The 27833-nt window shown below is 50.7% G+C and overlaps 1 protein-coding gene and 1 non-coding gene across 4 annotated transcripts; one reads left to right on the forward strand and one right to left on the reverse strand.

The window, feature by feature from the left end:
- Nucleotides 1-11503: 11503 nt before the first annotated feature.
- SDSL (serine dehydratase like) lies at nt 11504-22316 on the reverse strand. Of its 3 annotated transcripts, none has more exons than XM_060028124.1 (9): nt 22244-22316; nt 19176-19298; nt 18639-18833; nt 18459-18498; nt 17031-17170; nt 15763-15851; nt 14801-15028; nt 12947-13071; nt 11504-11922 (listed from the first exon to the last, which is right to left on the reverse strand). In XM_060028124.1, the coding sequence occupies exons 3-9, from the start codon at nt 18810-18812 to the stop codon at nt 11729-11731; spliced, it is 990 nt and encodes a 329-aa protein (XP_059884107.1). In that variant the 5' UTR covers nt 18813-18833; nt 19176-19298; nt 22244-22316; the 3' UTR covers nt 11504-11728. The 3 variants fall into 3 exon arrangements, with proteins under 3 accessions (XP_059884107.1, XP_059884108.1, XP_059884106.1); XM_060028125.1 differs by having other exon boundaries at nt 17079-17170; nt 19176-19259; nt 22244-22305; XM_060028123.1 differs by having other exon boundaries at nt 19176-19259; nt 22244-22305.
- A 1833-nt stretch (nt 22317-24149) lies between these two features.
- Nucleotides 24150-24286, forward strand: LOC132436723 (small nucleolar RNA SNORA70). Its single transcript, XR_009521872.1, has one exon. It is a non-coding gene; the product is annotated as a small nucleolar RNA SNORA70 (small nucleolar RNA).
- Nucleotides 24287-27833: the final 3547 nt, after the last annotated feature.

A 27833-nucleotide genomic window follows, 5' to 3' on the forward strand; every position in this document is an offset into this window, starting at 1 on the left:
TGTCATGGTCTTGGGTGCACTTAATTAGGGAGGCAGTTCCTAAGGAAGGCTGAGTGGAGGAGGAAGAGGGTTGGAAAGGGACATTTGTCCCTACACACCCACAACCATTTTCTCAAAGTGTGGGCAGAAGATGAAGCTTGCTAAAAATACGTATCCCTGGGCCCCCAGCTCACGGCTGGAATTGCTCTCTGGCATGGTGCCCAAGATGCTTCACATTTGTCGAGCCCCCCCGTTGCTTCCGAAGTCTCCCGAACTTGCAGGACCTCTGCCTGAAATCGTCTCGTCCAGAGTCTAATACGGTCCTCACAGCGCCCCTTCAGGATGAGCGTCGTTATCCCCATTTTACAGACGAGGAGACTGAGACTCATGAGCTGCCTGGGGTCACACAGACATGGAGTAGTTTTGAATCAAGAGCTTCTGCTTCCAGAGCCCACATTGTCCCTGGACCCAGGACGTTGCCCGGCACAGGTAAGACCTCATTCTGTGTCTAACGACTACATGAACGAATGAATGAATGAATGAACGAATGAATGAAATGAAAGCAATGTGCTCCAGCTGCCGTAAAAAGAGCTTCAAGAAAGACTCTAATGAATGCTAATTCTTCCTGGTAGCAACCTCACTGGATTTTGTTTAAAAGCCCTTCCGGGGTTAAACAAAGCCAGTCAGAAGGGCAAAGGGCTCAGTGAAAATTGCCAAGGTCAAAAGACAGAGGACTTCCAGCTTCTCCACGTTTGTCCTTGTTTCTTTCTCTCTCCCCCGTCCTCGTCCCTTTCCTCCTACATTAATGTATCTGTTCATCTCCTCTATCTCCTCATTGCCTGTATTTATTATCATTTAAAAATAAAAGATCTCCGAGAGGACAAAAAATACTGTGAGCTGTGCAGGTAACGAGGTTAGCCAGCCCCTGGCTGCGCCTTCCAGCTCTGGGAAAAGGGGGACATCGCCTCCCCCTTGCTGCCCCGAGGCTGTAATTCTGGCCAGCACTGGACAGTGAAGCCACATGTATTCCAGCCCCCCGCATGCATGCTCTGCCCCGCCCCCATCTCTGTCCTCCTGCGCTGAAATGAACACCTCACGGAGCCCGCGCCTGAGATCTGACCCACTGTGCTTAGGACTAATATTTAAAATGCAGAATGGCTGTGGAGGGTTCCTGCTCCCAAGCCTTGTCGTGCAGTAAAAAGATATAAACAGAATAAATTACCTCTCTAGCTCGGATTATGAGAATACCCATCTCCTGACCAGAATTTTAAGTCCTGTCTCCCTCGTAGCGCTGCATCCGGCTGATTTATGGAAACCCGAGCACTTCTCTGCATATTTCTCCTGCTCGGCCAAGTGACCGAGTTTACCCTTCCTATGCCATTAGCGTTATTAACACCTGGGCAACCGATCATTGCAAATGGGCCATTTCTGTGATGAACGGAAACCTCTCCCACTGCTTCTCCGGGGCCTTGCCGCCTCCGGCCTCCTCTTTCTGCACCGTGTGCCGGAGCTCAGGACCACCCCCAGCACCTGCTGATGGGCTCCAGGGGGTCTGGGAGGAAACCTCTCACCCCGGCAGGCGTCCATGCTTTCAGGCGAGCACGCAGAAAGTGATGATACCACTCCTATTTTTATGCCTCAGAGAATGTTCCAGATGGAGGGCAATGCCCCCATTGACCAGGGAAAGAAACTGAGGCTCAGAGACGGCAAAAGACTAGCCGAAGTTCCCTGAGAAAGTTTACGGCAAAAGTTGGGATCTGAATTCAAATCTCCAGCCCCTTGATACTCAAAGTATGGTCCGCGTATCAACAGCAGTGAAATGCGGCATCTCAGGCCCCAGAACTTCAGAGCCAAAGAGGCACAAGCCCCAGGAGACGAGGGTGCACATTCGCTTTTTCGAAGCATTAGCTTAGAAACACACGCAGGTTCTCAATAATCCCTTTTTCACTGGAGGAAAACCTTATGGTGTAAATTCTCCTTGCTCAGAAGCAGCAGGGACCCCGCTTCCACGAGTGAAGGTGAAGCAGCCGGCCAAACCAGTGTCACCCACCTAGGCACCCGTAGCACTGTGTCCACTGCTTCTTCCATTATAACACCTCAAACCCACACTGTGTCTGTGTCCTGATTCCCAGGCTGTGAGCAACTTGAGACCAGGAAATATATGTGACTTGATTTCGGGCACTCAACCTCTCTGAGCCTCAGCTTTGCCATCTATAAAAAGGGCACAATAAGATCTAACTTCAAGGGTCATCACAAGGGTTGGGACTTCCCTGGTGGTCCAGTGGCTAAAGCTCCGTGCTCTGAACGCAGGGGGCCTGGGTTCGGTCCCTGGTCAGGGAACTAGATCCCACATGCCACAACTAAGAGTTCACATGCTGCAACTAAGACCTCACATGCCGCAACTGAGACCCAGCACAGCCATATAGACAAATATTAAAAAGAAAAAAAAGAGTCATCACAAGGGCTAAATAAGTCTTCATATGTTATGGTCTAAACACAGTGCTTGGCACGGAGCATACCATGGACTAATAAACACTGAATGAAATAATAATAATACAGGGATAATAACAATGGCTGTGTATCGGATGCTGTAGCTACTGTTATCATTATCCCGTTTTCTTCTTTGAAGAAATGCTTACAACGTATTCTAAATCCAGGACTAACTTCACAGCCCATTTGGACAGAGATGCAATTTATTACTTTCCACAACATACCTCAAGATATCAATGTTATCTAATGGAAAATTATAGGGCGTGTAAAGATAAGAATAGTAAGAGATCAAGGGCTAATGAAGAATAATCTGGCAATCTGTTTCTTTTTATTTTTTGGCCGCACTGTGTGGCTCGTGGGATATGGGATCTTAGTTCCCCGACCAAGGATTGAACCTGGGCCCTCGGCAGTGAGAGCGTGGAGACCTAACCACTGGGCCACCAGGGAATTCCCTGGCAATCTCTTTAAAAAGAAATGCACCACCAATGGATGAAAAGGGAAAACGTGGCATGTCCCTACATGGAATATTATTCAGCCATGAAAAGGAAGGAAGTACTGGTACAGGTTAAGACGTGGGTGAACCTTGAAAACATGATGCTAAGTGAAAGAAGGCAGTTGCAAAAGGACCATATATTGTATGATTCCATTTGTATGAAATGTCCAGGACAGATAAATCCATAGAGACGGAAAGCAGATTGGTGGTTGCCAGGGGCTGGGGAGAAGGGAGGTATGGTGATGGCTTAATGGGTGCAGGGTGTCCTTTTGGGTGACGAAGATATCTTGGAACTGGATAGAGGAGGTGGTTTCACAACACCGTGAATGTAACAAATGTCTCCGTATTGTTCACTTTAAAAGGATCGGTTTTATGTTATGGTTCAGCTCATTTTAAAAATATGGGGGGAAAAGGAATGCAATTTTACTATATTCGGGGACCTACAGGACATCCAAACCTTGCTTAAAAAGAAATCCTGGTACCTAACGGAGAGCGTGGGAACCTCTGCTCATACCTGCTGCAGGCACTCGGGCTGTCGCTGCTTCCCAATGGCAGAAATTGCTGGAGGAAGAGTTTGCCTCACATGCCTCGCGGGTCCCTGAGATCAAAATCGGTATCATTGTGCGATGCTGCCACGCTATTGTTTAACCAACAGTGTGGGACACGGACCCACGGGAGGAAGCAGGCGTTTTCACGGGTGCCTGATGCCTCATGAACAAGTCACTGTCTTTTCGGTTCTTTGTCAGCCCTTCTGATCGTTTTAGGGAGAGTCTCTGGTGCTAGCTTGCTAACCCTGGCTTACGCCGGCAGGCGTGGAGTCCCGGCGGGACAGACGCTAGCTACATGTAATGGCATCGTTTTGTTTATCCTTTTATATTTTGCTACATGCATCTAATTCTGGGAAGTGGTACCGTTTCTCCATTTAGAGTGGCGATACCTGTTCCCTTTCTAAACAGCATTTAAGGTTTCAAGAAACGTGTGAATTAGGTAATAGTAAAGATGATGCATGGACCTGGCACAACCCTAGGTGGCAAGATGGGTCTGGGGATGATATTTCAGGAATGTGTGCACTCAGAGAGCGTTGGTCCCTAAAGGCCCACTCCAGGTCACTGGAGACTTCCCTCTGATGAACTCACAGTCCCATGGGATTTTCAGTTTTGGACCGGCTTTGATGTGGCTGTGCTGTGTGACTATGATTAGGTTACTCACCCTCTCTGGACCTCAGCTTCCTCGTCTGAAAAATGGGGATGGGACATGGAATGAAGACCCTGCCATCAAGTTATCCAGACCTCTACCTGCCTTCCTGAATCTGCTCTTCATTCATTCACTCGGTCATTCAGCAAATATTAGTTGAAATAGTATGCACTGGGCGCTCTTCTGGGCTCTGGGGTACAGATGTGAATAGGACAGACTTGATCCCAGCCCTCACTGAGATGATATTTTAGTGGGGGAGACAGACAGCAACCAAGGGAGAAAATACTTGGTCATTCCAAATAGTGGTAAGAAAAGAAGGTGGTGAGATTGGGAATAACTGGGTGTTAAAACAGGCAGTCAGCCAGGCTGGGCTAGGGTGAGGCAACTGGGGTACTCATGTTGAGTGCAAAATTTAAAGGGGGTGCACACCAAAAACTTAGGAGTCAAGATAAATAGTACTTTTATATAATATTTTGAAAACTCAAAATTAATGCAAAATAATCCATAATGAACAAAACGGCAACATTTTAAATAAAGACAGGATCCGACTGATCTGCCATTCAGGGGGGATGAGACATCCAAGTGCAAGATGAGATCCTACCTTTATGTAAAATGTCCCTATGTTTTTCACCATGAATTTCTGTTGCCTTAATTTTCATTTTAAAGTTGTTTTATTACAATCTTTTTCTTGATTTCTGAGGTTTTTTTCTTCCTTTTTGTAAATTGATTTCGAGTTTTGTGGCACCCCTTCCATTTTCCTCCCAAAGTGAGTCCCTTGCTCGCCTCACCCTCGTCCTGGCCCTGAGTGGCAGGCAGTGGGTCAGGAGGGCCTCTCTGAGGAGGTGACACTTGAGTCGAGTCCTGAATGAGAAGTTGCCAACTTTGCTGAGCTCTGGAAGGGTGTGGCAGGCAAAGGGAACAGTACTGACAATGGCCCTGAGACAGGATCAAGCTTGGTGAGTTCTAGGAAGAGAAAAACGCTGGTGTGGCTGCAATTCAGGGAGTCTGGAGCTGGGGGAAAGAAGGAGGGGCTGAGACCCCAAAGGTCCACAAAAACCAGATGACATGGGGCCCTGTGGGCCTAGGTGAGGGGTCAGACCTTTATCTGAAATGCAGCCAGGGGCACGGGAGGGTTTCAGCAGAAGGGGTGACGCTCTGCCTTGGGCTTAAGACTATTCTGGTGGTCCAGTGGTTAGGACTCTGAGCTTCCACTGCAGGGGGCACGTGTTCGATCCCTGGTCGGGGAACTAAGATCCCACGTGCTGCACGGTGCGGCTGAAAAAAATCCAAAACAAACAAACCAAAAAATCTATTCTGTCTGCTGAGTGCGAAATAGGTTGGGGATGGGAGTGAGGACAGCCTCAAAACTGGTGGCAGGAAGGCCAGTGGGGAGATTGCTAGTCACCCAGGCAAGGGACATGCCCAGCTTCTGCCCTCTGTGTTTGCGGTCGTATGTCTTCTCCCTGGAAGCCTTCCCGGCTTTATTCCTCATTTTGCAGGAGAAGAATTTTGAGGCTCAGAGAGGTTAATTCATGTCCTCAGGGTCCTAGCTAGTAAGAAGCGGAGGTAGGCTTTGAACCCAGGTCTTCAAATACCCAGCCTGGCCCATTCTCTGCCCACCTTACCACCTCAGAAGAAAGGGTTAGCACGTAACTTCAGGCAAGCCTCAGTTTCCCTCATCTGTAACATGGGACGAATGACAGCACCCACTTCCTGGGGTGAAGGAGTCCGGAAAATTGAATATGCCCTGCACAGGCTGAGTTCTCAATCACTTTTACCTTAAAAGGAAGAAAAAAGACCCTTTCCCACCACTTTCTCTCTCCCTCTCTCTCTGTCTCTCTGCTGGTTCTCCCCTAAAAGGAGAAACTTTGGTATTTATTCTTCAAACATTTATTTTATTCTTTAGGGTTTTTTTGGAAGGGGAAGGATTGGTGAAGGCAATCAGTTTTCGGACTTAAGATAAAAAATCACAGCAAAGGGTCGACTTGACTCTTCATAATTAATGGGGCGGCTTGTAATAGGATTCTCCTGCCCGTGGCGCTCCCAGGAAACACCTTTTACATAAGATATTGCCCATGCCGGAATGGCAGCAGGGTGATTTATGGGGTTCCTTGCTCCAGAAAACCTCTCCTGGGGTTGCCCAGCCAGTGGAATTTATCAGGGAGTTTGGAAACCAGGCAAGAAACCTGCCCGTGACATTTTTGGTGGAGTTTAAAAAGCACAAACACTGGGGAAGGGAGAAGCCAGTGGGATGGGGGCAGGGGGAGAGGGTCCATTTACGTTGGGTTTTCCACCAGCAGAGCCTGAGATGGGGGTTCTTGGCACGTGATTTATCAAGAGTAGAAGGGGATGGGAGGTGAACAGGAGGAGGGGAGGGTTCAGGCGGAATCGGGTCTCAGTCTCATCCCACGGGGAGCTCTGCTCTGTGGATGGGACCACAGAGCTGCCCCCACCTTGAGGTTGCCGGAGAGACTGCATCTCTGAACACAGTGGCTCCCACTGGCTGTTCTCTGGAGAAGGGGGCAGCTGTGGGCCGTCAGCAGCCAACACTCTCAGCAGCTGGGGGGCATGGCTGCACCCGCCTGATCCAGGAGATTCGAGTCGGTGGGGAGGCGAGCACCAATCGTGAGCGAAGGTTTCTCAGAACAGGAGATGAAGATCGAGGCTGGGGACAGAGCGGAGGGAGACGGGAGGCAGGGATATGGTCTCATGCTCCACTCCCCTAGGGCTCTTCATCGTCCTCAGAGTAAACACCAAAGTACTGACCACAGCCCGCAAGGCTTTTCGTGATCTGGTGGCCCTTCCCTCCACCCATGCACACTCCTTACCTCCCTGTCCATCTTCCACCATCATCTACTTTCTCTCCCTTGCCCTTCCCTCTGCATTCACAGTGGCCTCCTCACAGGCTCCCACCTCAGGACCTTTGCACATGCTGTTCCCTCTGCTCTTCCCCCATACACCCCCACATACACCTTCATTTCCTTCAGTCCTCAGCTCAAATGTCACCTTTTCAAAGAAGCTTTCTTAACCATCCTATCTCAACTAACCAAAAGGTTAAGACACTTAGGAAACAGATCAACCCGCTGTGTGACTGGAGGCTCCTGGCGCTGCTTCTCTAAACCTGTTTCTTCTGCTATAAACTAGGATCAATAACCCCAGCTTCATATAAAGAGCTTCTGTAAACGGATTCCGTAAATTCAGCCGCTACCCTGGTGAGGTGTTGGTGGGATCATTTAAATTTTCCATAAGTTTCTTCCTCAAAGCAGTCCAGGGACTTCCCTGGTGGCACAGTGGTTAAGACTCCACGCTCCCAATGCAGGGGGCCCGGGTTTAATCCCTGGTCAGGGAAGTAGATCCCACATGCTGCAACTAAGAGTTCGCATGCCACAATTAAGGAGCCCGCCTGCCACAACTAAGGAGCTGGCAAGTCGCAGCTAAGACCCGGCTTGCCAAATAAATAAATAAACAAATACTTTTTTTAAAAAAAAAAAAAAAAAAGCAGTCCAGTGGGTTTAGGGACTTGGTGAGATGCGTTGCCTCATTGGGTTCACTACCTGCCCGTCATCACAGCTCAGCGAACCAGGTTCTACAGGGGGCGGACCGGGGTTCCACCTGCCTCCCTTCCTCCACTGTGGAACCCCTGGCTACTCTGGCTGTTATGGTAATTAGGGTCCTTGACTCTGGAGTGGGCCTCGGTTCTGCCTCTCTCTCAGCATCCCTTTCTTCATGTGTAAGACAGGGAATCCTCCCAGGCATTGAGTAGTTGCTTGATAAAGTGATAACAATTAAAACAGCATGCCATCTCCCAGGAATACACAAATAGAAATAATCCAGAGACACCTCCCCCCTCCCAAGAAAAAGGCCCAGAAGAGATGAGGTTTGCCTAACACAGGGTTTCCCAACCTCGGCTCTACTGCTCTAAGGTCCAGTTACTCCTTGCCGTGGGGGCCATCCTGTGCATTGTAGGGTGTCGGGCAACTTCCCTGGACCTCATCCACCTGGTGCCAGGGGCACGCTCCCGCAACCCAGTTGTGGCAATCAAACATGTCTCCAGAATTTGCCAAACAATTCCCAGCTCACATCCTGAGAGCTGCTCTGATTGGACAGTTTGGCTCCTGGGCCTGCCCTGAACCAGTCACCATGGCCAGACAGAATGCAGTGCCTGGATTGGCTGAGGTTGGGGTCACAGGTTCCTCCTCCTTCCCTGCAGGACCTGTCCAGAGCCTTTTTATAAATATGCAGGCTTTTCCTAAATTGCTTTGAATCTGAGCTAACACCAAGCAATTAGGGGATCTGTTATGCTGGGCCTGCTATTGGATAAACTTGAGCAGTGGCCACCTCCTTTAGGCAGAATAGGAGCTTCCCCGTTTGCTCCAATCCCCACCACTCCCTAATGTCTAGCCCCCAACCTGCTTCATCGTATACATCTGAGTTTGATGCCTGGCTAGTGACTGGATTATAAGTCCCAAGTGCAAAAATGTGAAGCCCTACACGGTTTGAGGGAAATCCTTCAATGAATTGCAAGTGTTGCCTCATAAATACATGAGTGCATGCACTCTCCCACACATGGACACAAACATACATGCATGCCCACAGGTACAAAAGCACACAGCCATGCACAGATGACTTGGGACATAAAGCCAGTCTGAGCCATCGTGTCCACAACTGAGGGTCAGACCCTTCTCTGAAGGTACTGGAGCACGTATCTGCTTTGTACTGGGCTCTTGCCCAGGCTGGAGAAAGGAGAGCAGCAGTGGCATAACCCTGGTCCGCCTTCCCATGCCCCTGCCATGCCTGGGGCCAGCTCTGGGGTAAAAACACCCCCTTTGCCAACCAAAGGCTGGATTTCAACCGTCACCTTGGCTTAAGGCTGGAGTGAAGGACTAGATGGAGGCAGCCTCTGGAGGCAGGGGTTTTAGAGTCCACCTGATGAGAAGACAGAGGGAACCTCGGCTGGTAGGACCCACAGGGAACCAAAGGGCCCCCCCTCCCAGGAGAGGGGCCCCAGCTGGGATGGGGAAGCTGGGTGTATCTCAGGCAGGTACACACACCTGGTGACCCAGTGTTCAGTGCTCTCCACAGAGCCCTGGACCAATACAGAAAATCTCGTGCTCCCAGGACCCTCTTCGTAGGCTCCCCATTTCCCCCACTGAGTGGTCCAGGAGGGCAAAGGCAGAATGGCAATAGTTTCTTAGCTCCAGTGCCCATCCTGCTACATCAGGTCATAACAACCATCACCTCAGCTTCAACCATCCACGTCCTGCTCTCTCCCTGTGCCTCCGCCCTGCCCTTGGCATTCCTTGGATGTCAACCAGGAAGGGCTACTCCAAGGTAATTGACATGTGTTATCTGAACAGGGTCAACAGGCCCCTCGGGTTCTTATCTCAAGCTTGCCGAGACCAGGAGAGGAGCAAATGGCAGCTGAAAGGTCTCCCAAGAGTGCAGCCAAGGACAGGAAGCCTGAGTGGGAGACAGAGCACCTGGAGTGGAGACGGGCTCTGCCACTCACCTGGAGGAGTGTGGGGTTGGGGAGACGGTCTCTGGCTGAAGCAATCCCAGGGGCTTCAGGGAGGAGGCTGCCTTTACACTGAGCTTCGAAGAATGTGTAGGATTTAGAAGCGTAGAGGGCATGGCATGCAGGAGGCATGGCTTAAGCAAAGGAAAGGTGGTAGGAGAGCAGTCGTGGTTAGAGGCACAAGTCCAGGTGTTTACATAGCAGCGTTCCAGTTCAGCTGTGTGACTTGGAGTAAGTGCTTGACTGCTCTGTGCCTCAGTTTCCTCATTTGCAAACATGAAGATTATAATAGTATCTACCACATAGGTTACTGCAGGATTAACTGAAATGACTGCTGAGACCCAAAGCACACAGTAGGTGCTCAACACAAGAATAACTACTAGTTCCTCTGCACCCCTCACTGTTGCAGGAGGAACACTCAGGAAATGGTAAGAACTAGCAGTTACTGAAAGACGACACCTGTGCCGGGTCCTAGGCAGAATCTGCAAACAACCCATTTTACTAATTAGAACACTGAGGTACTGAACCAGACCATCATTTACTCAAGGTCACTGTGGTAGTGAGTAGGAGCAAAGTTCAGGCTCAAGCCTGGCTGTGCGCTCAGTGTCTCTGGAGCGCTCAGTGTCTATTCCAGGAACCCACAAGGACATAGGGCTGGGTCCTGGAGCCTTCTGGAGGGACAACCTTGGCAACCGAGGTGGACGTCTACGGTCAAAGGGAGGATGAAACCGAAGCAGCGGGAGAAGCAGAGGGAGGCCACTGCTGCTCTCAAATCCTCAGCCACACCTGGTGGAGGGAACAGTTTGGCCACAGGAAAGGAGGTGGGAAGCAGCAAGTGGGCCTCCTCCAGCACAGAGGGGCAGCCTGAAGCCCAGAGAGGAGAAGGCACTTGCCCAAGGTCACACAGCCCTCATGAGGCAGCCCCTCAGCGGGAGCCGGAAGCTGGGTTCTGCCACGGGCTGTGACACAGGGTGGCCCCCACCCTCTCTGAGCCTTGTTTCCTGCAGCGCTGGGAGGGGTTGGATAGGGCTCCCCCCATGCCCAGACTGTGCGGGCCCATTCGCCTCTGGGACCTCAGCACTCCCCGGCTGGGTAGAGTCAAGGAAGACCCTGGGGCAGGTCTCACCTGCCTGGAGCCGGGCTTCCCCATTGGAGACAGTTTGCTGCCCCCTGGTGGCCACAAAGGATTCTACTTTTCTCTCGGTTTCTGAAGAGATCCTTCCCAGGGGCTGCAGGTGCCCAGTTTCAGGACCAGTGTCCACCCTCCTTGTGTCCAGACCGACTTGGAGGCCCTACCTCCTTCTCCAATGTCCCACCACACAAAGAAGGAGGAGGTCCAAGAAATACAGAGTCATGTCGAAAATCACAGGGTTTGAAACTGGCCGGGCTACATTCCAGCCTGTGTGACCTCGAGTGAGTTATGTCACCTTTCCATGCCTCAGTGTCCCCATCTGTAGAACAGGGACGATAATAATGGTTTCTACTTCATAGTGCCTTTGTGAACGTTAAAGAAGCCAAGGAATAGAAAGTTCTTAGAAGCATTTCTGGCCCATGACAAGCACTTGATAAAGATTGGTAATATTGTCCTACCAGCCCAGGCCTGAGAAGTGACAGAATGTCCCCCTCCCCTTCCTGAGCAGGTCCGCCAGGGAAGGGAAGCCTGGTTAGGAGCTCAGTATGGCCGGATTCCCTTAGGAACCAGAGTTCTGAATTCTTGGCTTTGTTGCACAAGCTGTGTCATGTGAAGAGAGTCACTTCATCAGAGCGCTGGCATCAGGTTGCTGTGTGCCTTCTCTGAGTTCATGGAGGCAGAAAAAATGGACCTGCTGGAGTTACCGGCCCAACTCAGAAAGGGTTTATTGGCCAGAGCTGCAGGGAAGCCAAAGGGAGCAGTTCAGGAGGGCTTCCTGCAGGAGGCAGCCAGCGTAGCAGCACAGGGCAGCTGCCACTGCCATCCATGAGCACAGAGGCCCCTCAGCCAGCAACCCCCTCCAGGGGTGTCCAGGAGCCTCTTGGGGATCACTGGGGACCAGCCGGCCCTCCTAAACCAGGAGCCCTCAGCCCTGGCCCAGCTGGGCTTTCAGAGCCTGTAGCTCTCCACTGTCAATGTTGTTGCCTCCACACACGATGACCACGACTGAGGCCAGGGAAGGGTGCAGGCGGCCCTCAGCCTGGAGCCTCCCCAGGAGGCCTGAGTAGATGGCGGCTAAGGCTGCCCCGCAGGCAGGCTCCACCAACATTCGCTCATCGTCTGCCCAGAGCAGGGGAACGGGGGTGGAGGGGGGAAAAGGGAGGAAGAACCAGTTAGTGCTCAGCAGGCTCTGGGCACTGCAATTCCATGAAGCCAGCCATCCAGGCACCCATCTCGCAATCCATCATTTGTCTGACTCTCTCTCCATCCATCAATCTGACCATCTATCCCTCCATCCATCCGCCTTTCATCTCTCCATCCATCCATCCCTCCCTCTATCCATCATTAGACTGTCTGTCCATCTATCAGTGTATCTATCAATCATTGTTTTATCCATCCATCCATTCATCCATCCATCCATTCATCCCCTATCCATCATTTGACTGTCTGTCTGTCCATCCATCAATGTGTCCATTAATCAATGTGTCCACCCATCCTTCCATCCATTTCATCCATGTCATTTGTCAATCCACTGCCCATCAATCCAACCGTCTATCCACCCACCCATCCACCTATTCATTATCCACCTTTCCACTCACTCATACATTCATCCATTCACTCAACAAATATTTATTGAGCGCCCCCTCCCTGCCAGGCCCAGTGCTAGGAAGGCCCTGGGGACACAACAATGAACAAGACACACCAGCCCCCGCCCTCACAGAGTTCACAGTCTAGCGATGTAGTTGGATAAGAATCTGGCAGTTATGAGACTGTTGGGATTGGTGCATAGGAAGTCTTCAACCCAGGTGGGGTGGGGGTGAGAGATCAGAGGAGGCTTCCTGGAGGAGGTGCCATGATAGCTGAGTAGCCCTTAGTTACATGAAACCAATAGGGAGCAGGGCCAGGATGGGCAGCAAGAGGGAAGAAGAGTGGGTGCAGAAGTCCGGAGGCTAGAGACAGCAGGACACACCCCTTCTTCACCCCCACCCTTTCCATCCACTCAACGTGCACTTACTACATGATTACTGTATACCCAGCCCTGCGATAGGCACTGAGGATACAGGCAAGAGAGAGCACACTCTCTCCAGGGGATCCAGGGACTTTGCTGGTTTCTGAGCCCGGGTGGGGGGCAGTGCTTACTCACCCAGGAACCGCTGCACAGCGCTCACGGCCTCAACATCCTCCACCACCTCAGAGAAGACCTTGAACTCCTTCGTACACGCCAGGGCCTGTGCAGCCACCGTCCTGGCACCCAGGCACTTGGCTACACTGCAGGAGCGGGCAGGTGGGGCAGGGAGGGCAGGGGTGCGGAGAAGAGCTGGGGACTCAAGTCTACTCCCCGCACAGCCCCAGCCCTCCCCAGCCCCGGGCCCCCCTCCCATCCTGCAATGGGCCGGGGGCCCAGCATTCCAAGAGTCTCGAGCAGCGCCTGGCTCAGAGGCAGCACTCAGAAATCGTGTGTCCCGTGAACAGCTGGTGAATGCACATCACCCCCTCTGGCTCTGCAGCCGTGACTGTGTTGTTCTTGCACAGACCCCAGAAAGCCAAGCCTAGAAAATGATTTTTTCATTTTATTCATTAATAACCATTTACCGTGTCTATGCTATAGCTAATATTCACTGAATGTTTCCAAGGTGCTGGATGCTCGGATTTTCCGACAGGGGTTTTGTTTGTTTGTTTCGTTGGTTGGTTGGTTGTGCCGTGCAGCATGTGGGATCTTAGTTCCCCAACCAGGGATCGCACCCGAGCCCCCTGCAGTGGAAGCACGGAGCTGTAACCACTGGACCGCCAGGGAAATCCCTGGATTTTCTGTCTTAATCCTTATGCTGTCCCTTGGAGTTAGAAATGTATGAGTTCCATTTTATAGGTCAGGAAACTGAAGTTCACAGAGGTTGAGTAACTTGCTCTAGGACACACAGCTAGTCAATAGCAGAATGTGGGCTCAAATTCAGGTAGTCTGGCTCCAGAGTCCACGCTCTTTACCTCCGTGCTTGGGATCACCTACCTGCTGGTATTTCCCTGAGCTAGGCAGTGTTTCAGGCCTGGGAGAGGCTTTGCTGAGCTCATAAGAACTGGCTCTGAGCCCTAAGTGGCCCAGAGTACGGACTCTGGTACCAGGCTGCCTGGTTTCAAACCCTGGCTCTAAACTAGCTGTGTGACCTTGGAAAAGTCACTTCGCCTCCCTGAGCCTCAGTTTCCTCATCTGAAAAACTGGGCTAATAACAATAGCTGATAACAATAGCTAATAACAATAGGCTCACGACGTTGTCGCAGACAATGAGCTAAAACATTTCAAGTGCTTAGAATAGAGCCTGACAGATAGTGAGTTCTGCAGAAGTGTCGGTTGCAATTATTGTTATTGCTGTTATCAAGAACCAAGTCTGGGAGGGGAGACAGCAGTGAGTAAGGAAACGCAAGAACAAGTAAGTAAATGCCCACTGTAGGTAGACACTATGAGGGAGAACTTGGGAGGGGAAACCCCGATGACAGGGTTGTGGGGAGAATCTCTCTGAGGGGAGAAAAAACAGCCAGAAGAAGAAGAGGGAACCCTAGGACTTCTGGGCCGAGGACACAGCCCGTGCAAAGGCATGGCGGGAGGAAAGAGCATGACCCCTTCAAGGGACAGGAAGACGGGCCAGCGGCTGAAGTGGGATGGGGAGGAGTCTGATTGGGGCCTGAGAGCGTAGGGAACACACTGATGGGTTTAAGCGGGGAATGAAAAGTCCTATAGATCAGCCATGCAGGATTAAGGAGACCCCCCCCTTGAGGGGACTTCCCTGGTGGTCCAGTGGTTAAGACTCTGTGCTTCCACTGCAGGGGACATGGGTTCGATCCCTGGTCAGGAAACTAAGATCCCGCATGCCATGGTGTGGCAAAAAAAAAACTTTTTTTAATTAAAAAAAAAGGTGACCCCTTTGAGTGCCCCACTTCCACTAAGTGGCACTGGGAGGTCCTAGGGCAGCCTAGCGCCCCACAAATGCCCCCAGCCTATGCCTACCTGGTGATGTCCGGCAGTGTCACCAGCCTGCCTGCCTTAACGGCCGCATTGAAACAGTGTGCCCCTTGGGTCTCCATGGCAATTATGGGCACGTGCTGCCAGCCCACCTCCGCCAGACCAGCCGACACCCCGGCCAGGAGGCCTCCGCCCCCCACTGCCAGCACCAGGGCACCCGGTGGGGTCCCCAGCACTGCCTTCAGCTCCCGCACCAGGCTCCCGTGGCCTTCCCTGCAGGATAAGGGAGCAGGAGAGAGGAGCAGGGGTGAGGGAGGCCCCAGTCCCACAGGCTCACAACCACACAGACTCCCCGCGTCGCCATCCGCCTCCCCACCCGTGGCACGTGGAGGGGAGACCCTGCCACGCTTAGTTCACTCAGCTTTCATCCACTCAGGTTATTCATTCACTCATTCTTTCCGCCTTTCATCAACCTCCCAGGCACATTCTCAATCCATTTAATCCATTCCACAACGCTGGAAAGAGGCAGCGTTCTTGTGTCTGGTTAAGGGGAGACCAGAGTAACACTCAGAACCAGCCCAACTCAAGTCCTGGACCTGGGACCCAAGGTCTCTGCCACTTACTAGCTGTGTAATCTTCAGCAAGGAGCTTGACCTCTCTGTGCCTCAGTTTCCTCACCTGTAAAATGGGCATTAAAAAAACCACGTCTAGGGCTTTGGGGAAGACTAAACGGATGGAATGTGTCCCAAGGTACACACTCAGTCAAGGGGATTTATTATTAGCATTTCCATTTTACACACGTGGAAACTGAGGCACGGGTGGTGAGATGCTTTGCAGAGTCACACAGGTCACAAGTGGCAGAGGCGGGGTCTGGACCTCCACGTGCCTGGCTTCCAAGGCTCTTCTCCTCTTGGGGCCTCAGTTTCCCCTCTGTCCAGCGGGAGGACCCTGACTCAACGAGGGTCTCTCAGTGCTGAGTTCCATGGGGAGAGGGGCACCAGCCTTACCATATCAGGGGGTGGTCAAACGGGTGGATGTTCACCCAGCCGTCCTTCTTGGCCAACTCTTGTGCCCTTAGATTGGCCTCGTCCCAGACCTAAAGAGAAACCGAGGCCCTCAGAAGACGGGAGTCAGACGGCTATGGAGGTTGGAGCAGAGCCTGAGGTCTCCTGGATGGCTCCAGGGGCCAGTGGGCTGAGGAGACCCCCGAGGGTGAGACCAGAGCTGGTGTGGACCCAGCAGCCTCCTGGGACAAAGGCAGAGGCTTCCAAGGGGACAAATGGATGCCATGTGCTTTCTACAATCCAGGCAGGACCCATCATGTTCTATTCTCATCATCTGGTTACCTGCGAGTCTCCCCAGCAATATTTGGAGCTTTGTAAGAGTAGAGACCACGTCTTATTACCTCTGTATTCTTAGCACTGCCTAACATAGGCACATGCAGGCACATGGCAGGCACATGGTCTGTGCTCAATGAATATCTGTTGGATGGATGATGGACGGATGGAGGGGTGGAAAAGAAGGCAGAGGGAGGGAGAAAGGGTGATGGACGGAAGGATGTTGAATGAATGAGTGAATGAATGAGTGAGTGAATGAATGAATGAATGAATATATGAAGGAAGGAAGGAGAAGGGAAGACAGAAAAGCAGGCAGGCAGGAAGGAAACTGTATACACTAAGTATTTGGAGACCAGCTTTTGGGTACCATGATATGGCTTTTAGTTTTAACCTTGATGGTTTTTAAAAGCCTGTTTTCCAGGGATGATGGATGGATGGATTTTTTTTTTTCTTCTTCCCAGGAGGGGGGAAGGATGACATGTTTGGGTCTCTGTTTCTTGGGTAACAAAGTGAACCAATGATATCCTTATCAGATGAATATCCTTTCATTTCGGGGTGGCCTCAGAATGGGGGATGATGCTGTCACCATCTTTCTTTATACTTTTTGTCTTATTGAAAGGCAAAAATTTTAAGTGGATAGTACCAAGTGTTAGTGAGGGTGCAGGGAGACAGATACACTCCTGGTAACCACCAGCCTCCTGCTTCTCTTGGGATCACACAGGAAAAGTCTCCTCGAGGTGGGGAGAGGCAAGTTGACAGATCCCAGCCCTTAATACACAACACATCCCACTCACCCCTCAGCTCAGCCATCCTCGGGGATGACTGGGTCCCAGGCACAATTCACAGAACGGAAAAGGAAACAGGATCTCTTGGGGCTGAGGAGGGAGTAAAGGGGGAACAGCTCCCTTCAGCTGGTCTCCCCTTCTTGAGGTCCTTACCTTTCCCGTCAGCTGAACTTCGGCCCCCTCCCCCTGCAGCCTGCTCACCACCTGCAGAGAGGTGCCCTCGGGGAGCACAATGGTGGCTGGGATGCCCAGCTTCCGAGCAGCGTAAGCGGCAGCGATGCCTGCGTTACCCCCTGTGGAGGCAGTAGAAGGGGGGGCTGTGGGCATTTGCATTAGCCTGTTGACACACTGCTCTCCCACCCCCTCCATTCCCCTTTGGGAGTCACGCCTTCCCGACACTTATATGCCCCACCATTGGCCCCAGAGGTGGACACATGATCTATGTGGAGCCAATCAGAGAACGCACTCACCTGAACGATGATTGGTTCAGGGATGAGTATATGGGACAAGCTGGGCCAAAAAAACCAATTCATGGATTGATGAGGCCATTGGGAAGGGGTACTCCCTTTTCACCAGGGTTGGTAGGATGGTAGGAGGCAAGCCTAAAACTCCGGATGGCCATCTTGCTACCATGTGGTCTATATGAGAGTAAAGTTAGTACAGAGGAACGACAAGCCAAGAAAAGGAGAGATACAGAGGAGAGCTCCTGGGTCCAGCTGTGCCTGAAAGCCAATTATCCCAAGAATTCTTCAATTCTTGGAGCCTGTAACTTAAACCCGCATGATTGCGGTTTTATCACTTACTACCAGGAGGCTTGAATGATGGGAAGGGGGCTGGGAGAGGACATACAAAGCAGCCATCTGACCATGACCTTGATGAGACTGGACCTTTAAGAAGAGGCCAAGGACCTCCCTGGTGGCGCAGTGGTTGGGAGTCCGCCTGCCAATGCAGGGGACATGCATGGGTTCGAGCCCTGGTCCAGGAAGATCCCACATGCCGTGGAGCAGCTAAGCCCGTGCACCACAACTACTGAGACTGTGCTCTAGAGCCCGCGAGCCACAACTACTGAGCCCACATGCTGCAACTACTGAGGCCCACGTGCCACAACTACGGAAGCCCGGGCGCCTAGAGCCCGTGCTCTGCGACAAGAGAAGCCACCGCAATGAGAAGCCCGCGCACCGCAACGAAGAGTAGCCCCCGCTCGCCGCAACTAGAGAAAGCCCACGTGCAGCCAAAATAAAACAAACAAATAAATTTATTTACAAAAAAGAAAAGAAAGAGGGGCTTCCCTGGTGGCGCAGTGGTTGAGAGTCCGCCTGCCGATGCAGGGGACACGGGTTCATGCCCCGGTCCGGGAGGATCCCGCATGCCGCGGAACGGCTGGGCCCGTGAGCCATGGCCGCTGAGCCTGCACGTCCGGAGCCTGTGCTCCACAACGGGAGAGGCCACGGCAGTGAGAGGCCCACGTACCGCAAAAAAAAAAAGAGGCCAAGCCCTGGACATCTACTGCTGCTCCAGCCAGGTCCTCCTCCCCCAACCCAGCCCTGAGGACCCGCATGAAGTAGAAAGGGGTGGGCTCACCTGAGGAGCACACCAGGTGTCTGCATCCCTTTTTGGCCACCTGGGAAGACAAGGTATGTGGGTGGGGGCTGACCCAAGCAGGTGTCATGGAGGCCAACTCTCCCCACCCCTCGTCCTGCCCACAGCTGTCCCCTTCCACCTGTACAACCTCACTCTCCCCTCCTGCCCACACACCCTCACCTCCTGGCAGAAACGTCCAATGCCACAGATCTTGAAGGAGCCAGTCGGCTGCACGTTCTCATACTTGAGGAAGACAGGCATGCCCACCACCTGGGACAGTGCCCAGCTCTCCAGCAGAGGTGTGACGATGTGGAAGTGCTCACCCTTGGTGCACTCCGCCAGAGGGCCCTCCATGCCAGCAACCACCTAGAGGGCCTGCAGGAGGGCACAAACATCATAGCCCAGGCAGCTCCAGCCAAGAGTCCCTGTGACCAGAACGGGGAACGGGGAGAGGGAGAAGCTCCTCCGCTTGGCGCCCTTAGTGCCATATGGCTGCCAAGCTGTGAGGCTCCAGGGAAGTATCCGCGCCTCTCTGGGCCTCACTTTCACCAGCTGGACAGGGAGGTTTGGACTAGGGGCTCTTTTCTTCTGTAACTGGGGCTGCTCACAGCGCTGGGGATGGAGAACGTGGCCAATATGGTGATGAATGAATGAGAGTGGGAGAATTCATTCATTCATCATTCATTATTCATTCAAAAGACATTACTGAGCACCTACTATGTGCCAGGCAGTTCCAGGTTTTGGGTCCCAGCAGGGGACACGTCAGAGGCAGCACCTGCTTTGCCGGAGCTCACGGTCTAGTTGGGGAGACAGAACCACAGAATTTCAAACAGGAGTGACCTAGAGGGGAGGGTATTATTTTAGCAAGGGTGGTCAGCAAAGCCGTCTCCCAGGAAAGAAACTTTTTTTAAAACTTGTATTATGGAAAATTTAAACACAGCAAAAGTGTCAAGAACTGTCTGACGAAGCTCCCGTGTAGCCATCACTTAGTTTCAACAATCATCAACGCATGGCCTGCCTTGTTTTCTCCATATCTGTGCCTAACCCTCCTTGCTGTATTATTATTTTTTCCTCCTTTATGATTATTATAAATTTCCTCCCATATTATTTCTTCTGTAAATATTTCAGCATGTAGCTCTAAAAGCAAAGAACTCTTTTGAAACATTGTAGCCACAGTTTCAGAACAGTATACATTTGTCCAAACTCTTCAAATTCTAACCTTGAGTAAGCTAATTTTATTTTATGGAAATTATGCCTCACTGATGTTTATTTTTTTTAATGTAATCACAATGCCATTATCACGTCTAAAAATATTAAAATGATTTCTTAATATCATCAAATATCTGCTAAGTGTTCAAATTTCCAATCATCTCATTAAATGTAATAAACCACCCGTCTTGCTGTTGGTGATGGTTTAGGGTTTTGTGCATTTTTGGTTGGTTGAGAGGTAATTTACCTGCAAGTTCTCGAAGGGGGAACTTTGAGATGAATGACGAGAAGAGAAGCAAGGGAAAAGCGTTCTGTAGGGGGAACAGCAGGTAGAACCACTGCCTTGAAGGAAATGAACTTAGAGCGTTCCTGGTGCTGAGAGAAGGGACTGGTGGAGGTGAGAGTAGGAGGCGAGCGAGGAGAGGTGGTCAGGGATGTTGGGGAGGGCGTTCCAGCCCACGGTGAAAGTTGAGATATTATTCTAATTCTACTTGCTATGGGAAGCCGCTGGGAAGTTTTAAGCCAGAGTGCGGATGAGTGAGTGAGTGAATGAACCAGTGTGTAAGGGCGAGAAGCAGAGAGGGAGGACATTAGAAGGGAGAACAATAGAAGGATTTTTTTTTAAGGAGCAAACGCTCTGCCCTCCCACTCACCTCCCTTTTTTTTTTCTGGCGCAGAAAAGCATTGGGCCGCCCAATAGTGGGGCTGCAGTTCCATTATTTGCCACTAGGCGGAGCGCTGCAACCTCCCCCGCCCACCACAAGCCCAAGTTTCTCGTCCACCCTTGCTTAGTCAAGAGCTGGGCTCCCCGCTTCAGAGGTTTCCAGGTCTCCTGTCCCTGGATTTGACTCTGGGCCTTTGTTGGGATGGCCCTGGGGTTCCCCAGGCATGGCAAAGCCTGAACCACCTCCACCCAGTTCCATCCAGGACAATTCTTAAGCGGGGCATGGCATTGGGGGAGGGTAGCCCACGGGTCACCCAAATCCCTCATACCCAGCCCTGGGCCTCACCTCAGCCCCAGAGCCCAAGAATGTGAGCTTTGGGGTCAATCAGAGACCAAAGTTAGAAACTAGCTATGACTTCTTGGCTGTGTGACCCAGACAAGTGTCTCAACCTCTGTGTGCCTATTTCCCCTTCTGTAAAATGGGAATAATAACATCCCAACTCACAGGTTTTGGGGCAGATTAATAATAATAGTAATAATAATAATAGCTATCCTTTGTGGAATCCAATTACCAGAAACTGACTGAGTCTTCTGGAGGCATTATCTCACTGGGGTCTTCTAACAGTGCTGGTAGGCTCATTGTTACTCTAGAATGCTTCCAAGGTGTAGGTCCTGACCTAGGAACTGGGGACACCATGGTGAACCAGACAAATATCTACTCCTGGGGGTGACTTATAATCTCAGAAGGGGATCGACATTCAACAAATAACTGTATAGACAAACAATCAGAAATGGTGAGAACTGCTAAAAGGGAAACAGGCATATACGGAGTCTTGAAGAGAAGAACAGGGGACCTACTTTGGGTCAGGAGGTCAGGAAAGGCCTTTTGGAGGAGGTGACCATTAAAACTGAAACCTGAAAAATGCAAAGGAACCAACCACACAACAAACTGGGAGAAGAGCTTGTACATCACAGGATCATTGTGATGATTACGTGAGACCACAAAGTAAAGGCATCAACTCTGCTTCACATATAATAATAGCTAATAATTATATGGGACTTACTTTGAGCCAGGCACTATACCAACCACCTTATATTTTATCTCATATAATCATTACAATGACCCTGAGATAGGTTCAATTATTAACTCCACTTTACAGACAATGAAACTGAGGCCCAGAGAGGTTAAGTAACTTGTCCAAGGTCACACAGCTAGAAATGGCATGGCCAGGATTCAAACTCAGGCAGTGTACTTTGGCATGTGTTCTTACCCACCGTGCTTTACTTTCTCTTTTATATTAGCATTATTATCATTAAAGGGGTGAGCATTTAGTACTTAACTTTCGGTTGTCCTTAGGAGCTAAATGCTCCTGTCCAGTCCCCAGGCGCCCCCAGCCCTCTTGGTTATACCGACTGCCCAGAAGAGGACAGCAGGCGTCAGTGAACCCCAAGTTGCCAACAGCCTTATCAAGCCCAGACGCCCAGGAGGGCACCTGCTACTTCTATGAATCGGGGTAAAAGACCAACTGACTACCTTTTCCACCTCCCTTGTCCCTCACGCTTTTCCCCAGAGGCCACCTGGGTGACGCTCAACAGTCAGATCTCTGGTGCCAGGGCTGGGAAACCTCAGCCACCCCTTGGCTGGCAGAATGTCAGCCCCACCCCACTGGGATCAGGACGTGCTCCCCGATCCTCAGGGTCCCAGATCCCTAGCCTTCTAGTCCAAGGCAGACGGGCCACAAGCACCCTGAGCTGAACCCATGTTCCTGGGAGGACTTCGGACAGTCTCACCCTCCCACTTTCTGTCCACTCAGCTGGAACTTGGCCCCAGAACTTTCCAGACTAGCCTCTACTCACATTCACAAATGTACGTAGAGCCCCAGGGCCCTATTTGGGCCCCAGACCCCCTTACCTTCCTTCTCAACAGTCCCCAGACCAGGTCAGCCCCAGCCCACTGCCCACCAGCCTGCCTGGGCACTGGCTCTGCCAGCTTCCTGCAGCTTCCTGTGGCCTTGGCCCCTCCTCCTGTATTAAAGAGACAGCTCCCCACTGAAGGAGAAAGGGGACAAGATCAGCCTTCATTGCCTCCCGGTTTGCTGTCCGAGACATGTGATTACCTGGTCCCATTTCACAGACGAAGAAACTGAGGCCCAGAGAGGGGGACTCACTCAGCCAAGGCCACCCAGCCAGCGAGGGGCACCCTTTAGCTCTCACCCTGGACCACCTTTGCTGTGACATAGACACCTCCAAGCCCAGTGCTTGTGCCAAATGCCAAGCCACTTCCCCTGGACCACTGTCAAGGTCAACTTAGGTCTGAGACAAGAAAACAAGGATAAAGGAACAATTATTATCTGTCACATGAGAAAGGCATGTTTTCTTCTGAAGCTCCTCCTCATCTGTGATATTTTATACCCAACATTGGGACTCAAACAATTATTTATTGTTCAAATGAATGACTCTGACAACCGATTCATTCACTCAAAGAATATTTATTGGACACCAACTATGTGTCAAGTCCTGGGACCTTTAGCTTCAAACAAGACAGCATGTCCCCTGCCCTCAAGAAGCCCCAAGATACCACTGAAGAGCAGCTATGATCAATGCTGTCAGATGTTGGCAAGAAGAGGTGGGGTAGGGCTGTGGGCGCCCAGAGCAGGTACCTCACCTGGCCCTTGAGGGCTGGGAAGGCTTCCTGGAGGAGGAGACTGAGAGGGGTCAGGAATCAGGAACAGGGAAAGCAAAGGTCTGAAACTGAAAAACATGGGGTGTTCCAGGAACAGAGACATGTGCAGGAGGACTCGAAGAGAAAAGGCAAGGATGGGACAGCATGTGGGTTTGGGGCTGAGGAGGTGGGCAAGGACCAGAGTCCACTGGATGCCTGTGAGAGTCTGAACCTCACCCCAGGGGCACTAGGGAGCCATGGAAGGCTTTAGGCAGGGGAATGACGTGATCACATTCATGTCTTGTCTCTATCAGCATCTCACTGGGTGAATCTGAGCTGGTCACATTAATTTGGGGGGGGCCTCAGTTTCCCTATATATCAAATGGGAGGTGAGGTCCAGGCAGCACCTGGCAGCCCAGATGGTCTGTGCCCTTCTTGACCTGTGTGTGACCTCCCCGGGTTTGATGATTAACTCCTGGCCACTTGGGGTCAAGAGGAACTGCTTGGTCATGATCCTTGATGAGGACTTTAGCAGTTTCATCCCCATCCTCACATTAAACAAACACCATCCTTGACAGGTGTCCTGTCCTGGCCTGGGCACTGGGGACACAGAGGTGATAAACCCAGTTCATGCCCTGAGGTGGCCCCCAGCCTGGAGGGGAGAGGAAGTCACTAATTCAGTGACAACCCTAACACCCCCTAGGAGAACAGAGAGCAGAAGGTCCCCATAGGGCAGCTGAGGGTGGGTGTGATCAGGGAGGGCTTCCTGGAGGAGTGGGGCCTTAGCATAGAGTTCAGGTTTGGACAAGAAGCATGATGGCTGCATTTATTGCACGCCTACTGTATGCCAGCCCTTTTGTGTTGATGAGAGATTCCCAAAGGTTTTTTACTAGTTGGGTATTTATATCCTCTGTGTGTGTGTGTGTGTGTGTGTGTGTGTGTGTGTGTGTGTGTGTATAAAGTAATACACATAATTTTATGGATGTTATTGCTTAGGAAGAAGCTAAGGCATGTATTAAAGTTTAAAAATGGAGGTTTTTTTCTTTTTTTAATATTAAATAGTAGCAGTAAGTTTCTGGCATGAAGAGGCAGTAACAATTAGAACACAGACCCTGAAGCCAGCCTCTAGTACAAATACCAGCTTTGCACTTACTGGCTGTGGCTTGGGTAGGTTACTTAACCTCTCTGTGCGTTGGTTCCTCAAGTGTAAGATGGGGATAAAATACTACTTCCCCAGTAGTGTATGCAGCCTGTTGCCTGTATGGGTTGCCCTAAGGGACCTTGGAGACAGCCCTTTCCAGTGGACATTCATGTCCGGCATGCGGTCCCCAATCTAGGCTCCAGACAGGTATGCGCGGTGCCTTTGGAAAGCCCCAGGGCACAGTGGCCAGGGTCCACATTGGCCAAGTCATAATGTTCATCCGCACCGAGCTGCAGAGCAAGGAGCGTGTGATTGAGGCCCTACACAGGCTGAGTTCAAGTTCCCTGGCCCCCAGAAGATTCACATCTCCAAGGAGTGGGGATTTACGAAGTTTAAGCAGATGAATTTGAAAACATGGTGGCAGAAAAGTGGCTCATCCCGGATGACTGTGGGGTCGAATACATCCCTAATCGTGGCCCCCTGGACAAATGGCAGGTCCTGCATTCATGAGAGCCTTGGCACTGTCCTCTCCTTACTCATGCCCACCAATAGATACTACTTTCCTGTCCAAAAATTAAGTTAAATTAAAAGCTATTTTTCCTTACATTAAAGCAGTATGGGAGGAAGACTTTGAAGTTTTGATTATAATACTGAATTTCCATTTGGTGCGTAGAAAAAAAAAATACTGCTTCCCTAGTGGAGTTTATGTGAGGATCAAAAGAGTTAACAGATGGGGACTTCGCTGGCAGCCCAGTGGTTAAGACTCTGCGCTCCCCATGCATGGGGCACGGGTTCGATCCCTGGTCAGAGAACCATCCCCCATGTTGCACAGTGCGGCCAAAAAAAAAAAAAAAAAATTAACAGATGTAAACTATTTAGAACAGTAGGAAGTATCCTGTGTTTGCTGCTGCTGCTGCTAGTGTTGCTTTATCAGTATTATAAAAGGTGTGACACAACAGTGTGGCAAAAATTGCAAAGGCAGCACGTGAATGTACGAAGTTTGGGAACATGACATCGTTCTATCACAGGACGCTTACAACACCCTGGGGGAGGTAGGTATTGTAATGAACTCCACATTGTGGAATCAGATTTGGCTCAGAAAGTCTAGGTCATTTTCCTGAGGTCACACAGCAGGGGCAGAGCCAGGGCTTAGACCCAGAGCTCCTGACCTGGAAGAGGATGGAGTGAGGAAGCCAGAGTGGCTGCATCAGAGAGCAGATGAGGCTGGAGAGGGGTCCAAGTCACTGACCCATCCCCTCCCAGATCCACATTTGTTAGCCAGGCACTGTCCCTGACACCTCAGGCTGCCAAACACCCCGGCCAGTCTCCCGGATTATTCATTAAGCTTCATTTCACCATCTTCACCCCCAGCTGGCCTTCTTGTTCCCAGGGCAAGGGAACTGCGTAAAGGGGAGGGATGGAGTCTTGGACACAGTTAACTGGCCCTCTGAATTTGCAGGTTTAACTCTGGACTCTGCGTCATACACTTTCCAAGGCACAGAGGTTCAGTTCCATTAACAGGTAGGAGAACTGGAGTTCATGCAGTCAAGCATCCAGTCTAGCTGCTGAGTAGCCCAGCTGGGATTTGCCCTGGATCTTCTAACACCCAGTATGTCTTAGCTAATGTCTCAGACCCTTGCCAAGATGATCAATCATTCTAGAGCAGAGAGGGTCTCAAACTAGAGGGCCACGTTTTTGCTGGCCGGAGCTGATTCACTCTGTCCTCTGTAGAGCTATCCCGTGGAGGACTGTTCTATTTGCCACTGTCCCCATCTTTCTCTATTGCATCCCTAAGACCCAGAAGGCTCCTGCCTGGTTCCTGGAGTTCTTTGAGTTTGAAACCCTGTGCAGAGGAACTTTCCCTCTCTCCTCTTGCCCTGATAAGGAAAGGAGTCCGTTATTAAGGGAGAAGCTGAGGCACAGAAAGGTTAAGTCACTTGCCCAGCAAATAGCCCATGGGACCAATCATTGAGGGATCCCACATCCAACATAGGTGGTCTTGTCCCAAGAGACCTACAAATTCACAGCCATGATATCTGAGCTGAAAGAATTTGTCAGGGCCATCTAAGCCATCCTTATAATGGATGGGGAAAACGGGGCCCAGAGGAAAAAGGGGAACAGTTCTGGCCCCATGTTCAGATTTTTGAAATAAAGATAAATGGATAGCCAGCTTTAAGGGTGCAGTGTATTAAATATCGCACAATATAGGAGGTGGTACAACTCGATACACTTGTATATATAGGGACAAGCCATGCGATTGGAGGAAAAACCCAGGACTGAACTGAGTGGTCCTCTGTCACTGATAGAAGCTCCCTGTGAATTCAGACCTGAGACCGAGGAGTTGGTCAGTACATAAAACGCACTGAATTCAAGACAGACAGTAGCAGCAGGGTAGATATTAAGGAATTGGCTCTTGCCAATTAGGATTGGCAGTAGGAGCCAGTCTGAAGTGAGCAGGGTGGCTGGAGACTGGAAATCTAGATGCTGCAGCTCAAGTCCAGGATCTGTAGATTAGAACAGCGGTCTAGAGATGGAATGATTAGTGCATTCTTCAAAAATCCCAGATTTTCCAAACAACTTCTTAGGATGCTTTCCTCAAACAGGGGTGTGATGACTTTTTTTTTAAACAAACAACAATGTTGCTTTTAAAAAGACAACAAGAACAAAAAGTTCCTGATACACCAGTCTATGATTGCATCAATACCTGTAGGTTCATGGAGAACAATACTGATAACATCATTTGTCCTGGGGAAATGAGAGAGGTGGGGATGAGGGCGGAGTGGGGCAAGGAGGCGGGGGCCATCATGGAAACATGGCATGAAAATGGTCCGTAATCTCCGCTGTGCAATATGGTAGCCGTTCACCACCCATGCATACCGAGCTCTTGAATTGTGATTCTGCAACTGAGGAACTGAATTGTAACTTTTGTTTAATTTTGTTTAATCGATATGTAAATAACCTTAGGATGGATAAACAACAAGGTCCTACTGTATAGCACAGGGAACTATGTTCAATATCTTGTGATAAACCATAATGGAAAAGAATGTATATATATATGTATAACTGAATCACTTCGCTGTACAAGAGAGATTAACACAATATTGTAAATCAACTGTACTTCAATAAAAATTTTACTTTAATGTAAATAACCAGAGGTGGCCAGGGGCTACCATACTGGAGAGCATGAGCTAGAGAATCTGTCTAGGAGGCAGTGTGGACCCAACACGAGAGGCGTTACTGTCACCAGGGGAGGGGAAAGCGTGTTAGTCAGTCCTTGGGCTTTGTGTAATGATTCCCCCACTGAGACAGACAGATCCAAGTGACATGCAGACAGAAGGACAATCACAACACAGGGACAGGAAGTCCCCCAAGTAAATATGGGATCTGTGCGTCATACACATGGACGCAACTCAGAAACACTCCACACCTGGAAGAAAGAGGAACGTTACAGGGGGGACACCTGACAACCAGCACCTGGGCCAGGTGATCGAGGTCAGCATCCACAGTGATGAGTCATGTTGGGAGTTGGCATGGTCTTAATGGGATGGGATGAGATATCGCCCCCATGGTCTTCCTCCCCAAATCCTATAACCCCCGTCCTTCCACTCATGAGAAAAAACATAAAATCCACGACAGTTCTGTTCAAATCTGTCAAGGTCATCAAAAACAAGGGAAGTCTGAGAAACTGTCACAGCCAAG

The sequence above is a fragment of the Delphinus delphis genome, chromosome 13 (assembly GCF_949987515.2).
Source record: "Delphinus delphis chromosome 13, mDelDel1.2, whole genome shotgun sequence".
Taxonomy (NCBI): domain Eukaryota; kingdom Metazoa; phylum Chordata; class Mammalia; order Artiodactyla; family Delphinidae; genus Delphinus; species Delphinus delphis.